The sequence below is a fragment of the Sinocyclocheilus anshuiensis genome, unplaced genomic scaffold, assembly GCF_001515605.1.
Source record: "Sinocyclocheilus anshuiensis isolate Anshui unplaced genomic scaffold, SAMN03320099.WGS_v1.1 scaffold21, whole genome shotgun sequence".
In the NCBI taxonomy this organism is placed as follows: Eukaryota; Metazoa; Chordata; class Actinopteri; order Cypriniformes; family Cyprinidae; genus Sinocyclocheilus; species Sinocyclocheilus anshuiensis.
The window spans coordinates 161,744-166,980 of NW_015536472.1; the positions used below are offsets into that span (position 1 = coordinate 161,744).

The 5,237-nt window shown below is 34.3% G+C and overlaps 2 protein-coding genes across 2 annotated transcripts in view; both read left to right on the plus strand.

The window, feature by feature from the left end:
• The window catches only part of LOC107702886 (60S ribosomal protein L37a), a 4,865-nt gene extending 3,298 nt beyond the window's left edge, over positions 1 to 1,567 (plus strand). The window contains exons 2-4 of the mRNA XM_016505361.1: positions 1,070 to 1,198; positions 1,267 to 1,349; positions 1,422 to 1,567. Coding sequence (XP_016360847.1) covers positions 1,070 to 1,198; positions 1,267 to 1,349; positions 1,422 to 1,485 — 276 coding nt within the window. The 3' untranslated portion in view covers positions 1,486 to 1,567. The remainder of the gene's footprint in view (positions 1 to 1,069; positions 1,199 to 1,266; positions 1,350 to 1,421) is intronic.
• Positions 1,568 to 2,184: 617 nt separating this feature from the next.
• Positions 2,185 to 5,237, plus strand: part of LOC107700988 (eukaryotic initiation factor 4A-III-like) — an 11,769-nt gene continuing 8,716 nt past the window's right edge. The window contains exons 1-5 of the mRNA XM_016502907.1: positions 2,185 to 2,432; positions 3,782 to 3,836; positions 3,912 to 3,978; positions 4,625 to 4,687; positions 4,777 to 4,909. Of these exons, the coding sequence (XP_016358393.1) occupies positions 2,264 to 2,432; positions 3,782 to 3,836; positions 3,912 to 3,978; positions 4,625 to 4,687; positions 4,777 to 4,909 (487 nt within the window). The 5' untranslated portion in view covers positions 2,185 to 2,263. The remainder of the gene's footprint in view (positions 2,433 to 3,781; positions 3,837 to 3,911; positions 3,979 to 4,624; positions 4,688 to 4,776; positions 4,910 to 5,237) is intronic.

Below are 5,237 nucleotides of genomic sequence, written 5' to 3' on the forward strand. Positions count from 1 at the left end.
CCCACGATAACAATATCGTGCATATTCATTACCGTGATATATCGCATTACCGAATACCGGCACAAGTCTAGTTGACTTGCAGTTGCAGGTTTATCGAATCTTATTTCTGCCACGGAATAAAAAAGTAATTGCAACTTGTATCTCAATTCAGACTTTTTTCGTAATTCTCAGAGTTGTGAGGAGAAAAGTTTACAGTTTAGAGTTTATAGCCATAGAAGCTTATTTCTGCCACGGAATAAAAAAAGGGTTACACTTTACGATAATGTTAACGTATTAACTAACACGAACAATACATTTATTACAGTATTTATTAATGTTAATGAAAATGTAGTCGTTCATTGTTAATGTTAACTCACAGTGCATTAACTAATGTTAACAAGCACAACTTTCGATTTTAATAATGCATTAGTAAATGTTGAAATTAACATTTAAGTTTAATAAATGCTGCAGAAGTATTGTTCATTCTTAGTTCATGTTAACGAAAGTAGTTAACTAATGAACTGTGTTGTAAAATGTTACCAAAGAAACATTTGCAACTTCTCACAATTCAGACTTTTTTACTCATAATTTCGGGGGTTTATATCTCGTAGCCTGAACTATGAGATATAAACAGGTTGTGAGTTTATAACTATGGATGTTTGTTTTCGCCATTGAAGAAGAAAAATTAAGTTAATTGCAACTCGATCTCTCAATTTGGACACTTTTTCTCAATTGAGAAATGTGACTTTTTTCCCCTCACAATTCCATTATAGCTTTGGAAGCTTATTTCTGTCATGGAATTAAACTAATAAAAGTAATCATGATTCTCTCTCACAATTCAGATTTTTTTCCCCTTTCAATTCAGTTTATATATTACAATTATGAGAACAAAAGAAAGTGTGAGGATAAAGTCTGAAATATCTTATAATTTTATGCTGTGGCGTACATAAGCTTCCATAATAAGCCTGACTCTCATCAGAAGTCAGTGTTGCTCATTCAAAGTGTTCAGGAGCTCAACAGCCTCATGCTCTTCTCCCCGTTATGAAATACTCTGCTTTTATTGAAACGCTCGTTTGTTTTTCCTGCTCAGGCCAAGCGCACCAAGAAGGTGGGGATTGTGGGGAAGTACGGCACTCGTTACGGTGCGTCGCTCAGGAAGATGGTGAAGAAGATCGAGATCAGCCAGCACGCCAAATACACCTGCTCCTTCTGCGGCAAGGTGAGACGCACGCCAGACAGAGGCTTCGATGCGGTTTCTGTGAGGTTAAGCTGTTTGTCTCTGTCCAGACTAAGATGAAGAGAAAGGCTGTGGGGATCTGGCACTGTGGCTCCTGCATGAAAACCGTGGCTGGCGGTGCCTGGACGTACAAGTAAGAGCGATCAGGTGATTAATGCAAGCGTCTCAGAGCATCTGAGTCTAATGTTTGCTGTCTGTCCTGTAGCACCACGTCAGCCGTCACGGTCAAATCTGCCATCAAGCGTCTGAAGGAGCTGAAGGACCAGTAGACGTCGTCGTCTCGTCTCGGACTGTTTTTTTCCTCTGTGGCTCGCTGGAACATCCCATAATAAATCTGAGTCTTGAGTCGGATCTCTGCTTCTGTCTTATTTCACGATAAACCAGTCGAGCTTGAATTTGCTCTAGTTGTCCGAACTAAAGAACGGTGCCAGTTTATTTCTCTAAGATGAGCAGATTTAGGTGATGAGAATTTGTTGGAAACACTTTGATCAAGATTCACAGTCAAGGAAAAGCTGGGAATGTAAGGGAATTTTAAAACCAGTTTTCAGGACTGGAGAATTGTTTATAATCAGTTGAATTTCCATAAACTTTATTTACATATTAAGCTCAATGTGTCCATGCATTTAAGAGGACACACAGATGAATATAGAGATGCAGTTTCCACTGCTTTAGAGATCAGATGAACATTAATAACTCTGATCAAAGTTTCTCTGCGGTTCATTAGCAAACAAGCGAATGAATCTCCCTCAGAAGAGACAAAACAGCAACTCTCTTCAATGCTTTTTCACAACGCAAAGCTTTTTGTGAAATTTGAATGTACTCATTGAATCTGTAGTTTGCTCTCTTCATGTTTAAGGAGAGAACTGCTTATGATTTTCAAGGCTGTAGAACGCTTAGTGGGCGTGGCCAGTCCGCCTGACGTCACCGCGCGTCTCCTGCTTTGTGCGTCACAGCTGCGTCGCGCGGCTCTTCCGTTCGGGCTGTAGTCGCGCACCGACGCGCTTTCATATTTCAGCTCGTAGTTTATATCAGAAATCTGTGTTGATTATGTCCGCCGCCGCAGCTCCCGCGAGGAAGAGGCTCCTGAAGGAGGAAGACATGACGAAAGTGGAGTTTGAGACGAGCGAAGAGGTGGATGTGACGCCGACGTTTGACCCGATGGGCCTGAGGGAAGGTCTACGCGTGCGGTACAGCCACTCATTCATGAGCCCTACATGTGCTTTATTAGGAGATCTGAACTACACCGTTACACTGATGAAGCCGGCCCTTGTTTATCATGTTTATCAGAAACTGAGGAGACTGTACTTTTGTATGTTTACTGTGTTAAACTCAACATCCAGGCTAGTATAATTCAGTCAGTAGTCATTGGTTTTATATATAAAAGCTCTTAAAGCTATATAAAAAAATCTATTTTCTGTCGTTCTTCATTTTTAAATTATATTTGTTTATTTATTTAAATGTTTTTAAATATTTTATTAATTATTTTGTTATTGTTTTAATTTGTTGTTTTTATTTATTTAATTTTATTATTTATGTTTTACATTTTGTATTATTTATTTTATTATTATTTTTTTAACTTTTATTTATTTATTATTATTTTTTTTTATTATCTGTGTGTGTGTGAAAGAAATCAGAATTATTGTTTATTTATTTTTAAATTTGTTGTTTTTTAAATGTTTTTTACATATTTTATTATTTTTTATTGTTTTAATTTATTTTAATTTATTTAATTTTATTATTTATGTTTTAAATTTTTTATTTATTATTTATTTTATTATTATTATTTTTCTGCTCTTTTGGTTCTAGTTTTTTCTTCATTTGTTGTTTCCTCTTCTAGAGCGACATGACTCATTTTTTGTGTCAGCATAACCCTAGTAATCCTGACCAATTTTCTGGTAATGTTGGCAAGAGGCCATATTTTTCCACACATCCACCGTATGTCTGCCAATGCAATATTGATTTTATCAAATATAGGAGGTGGGCCTTCCTTTTTCACTAACTAACTTTACATTGTGGTATTTTCAATATTTTGCTGCATTTCCTTTAATTTGCCAATGTCAATATTTCCCGTCTTTTTATAACATTCACTTCTTGATCTACCAAAAATTTTATTTTTCCTTGACTTTTATTTATTTATTATTATTTATTTATTTTATTATCTGTGTGTGTGTGAAAGAAATCAGAATTATGTTTATTTATTTTTAAATTTGTTATTATTTATTTTTTATTTTGTACATATTTTATTATTTTTTATTGTTTTAATTTGTTATTTTTATTTATTTAATTTTATTATTTATGTTTTACATTTTTTATTTATTATTTCTTTTATTATTATTATTTATTTGTATTTATTATTATACATTTTATCTATTTGTGTGTGTGTGTGTGAGAAAGAAATCAGAATTAAATTCTGTTGTTTGATTCTTACAGTCTCATTGCTATATTATGGGATGTTTATCATTAGGATAATGTCTTGTCACTGGACTGTTCCGCTCACTAACACAGCACTATGTAAATACCATGAATGTTTGTTTTAATGAATATTTATGTGTTTACTGTTTTCAGCCATCCAGCAGCGAGCCATCAAACAGATCATCAAGGGACGAGACGTCATCGCCCAGTGAGTCAGTAAAAAAGTGCAATAAACACGTGTTTATGTCTGGTTTTGTTGTTTGAATGGTCTTTTCTTCTCCAGGTCACAGTCTGGAACGGGTAAAACAGCCACATTCTGTATCTCAGTGCTGCAGTGTTTGGATATTCAGGTGCGTTTTGCGTTTACTTCTGAAAATGAGAGTCTTGATTTCCTTCCAGTGATATTTAGGTATAATTAAAATACTGTTGTCTTATTTTAAATTAGATTTTATTTTTATATTTTCTGTTTTAATTTTAAAGTTTTAGTAATCTTGTGTTTTTGTCTTTTTATTATTATTTTTTAAATATGTATATGTAGTTTTTAATGTAGTTTTAATTTAAACTAGACAAAAATGTTGCCTTGGAAACTAGCTGATTTTTATTTTTTACTTTCTGTAGTTTTTATTAAGTTTGAGATATTTTAGTACATCAGCTTAAACTAAATAAAAGGCATGTTGTCTTGGACACTAGCTGAAATAAAATTATTATTATTATTATTATTTTTTTTTTATTTGTTTTATGGCTGTAATTTTTTATTAATATTTATTTTTATTTTAGTACTTACACTTAAGCTAGACATTAATTTATGAATTTTAAAAGTTGCCTTGGAAACTAGCTGAAATGTTTTTTATTTTGTTTATTACTTTAATGTATTTTTATTTAATTTCAGTTAATGTTTTTTTATTTCAAATAATGATTTTTTTCCCCTTTTTTTCAGTAACAGCCTATCCTGTTTCCTCCGTCACAAAAATGTCTCAATTCCTTTTTTGACTTCAGGTTCGAGAGACTCAAGCGCTGATTTTAGCTCCGACCAGAGAGTTAGCAGGACAGATCCAGAAGGTAAAACAAGAATAAAAAAAGGCTGCACATTTGTTTCATAGTTTCTAAGCTCGCTTGTCTGACACGATGTCATTTCCTGTGTTCTGCAGGTGCTGCTGGCGTTGGGCGACTACATGAACGTTCAGTGTCACACCTGTATCGGAGGCACAAACGTGGGCGAGGACATCCGGAAGCTGGACTACGGTCAGCATGTGGTCGCTGGAACGCCCGGCCGAGTGTTTGGTGAGTTTTATTCATTCTTGTCCATCTTTTTTGACCTTTACACTTAAACTGTTCCTTTAAGACTCTGCATGAGGTTGCTAAATACTGAATGGATGTTGATATGCAAATGCATGCTTACATATGTTAATGTGACATCTGCGCGTGCTGTATTTCTACTATATTTATGCGTTTCTTTCTGAAGTCACTGTACAGCAAGTGTTATTTCAAAAGAGAAGATCCTGTTTAATGTTTATAATATGTGACCCTGGATAGTGCCGGGCGGTATGACCAAAAATTTATATCACGGTATTTTTCAAAATTATACCGGTTTCACGGTACATGACGGTAT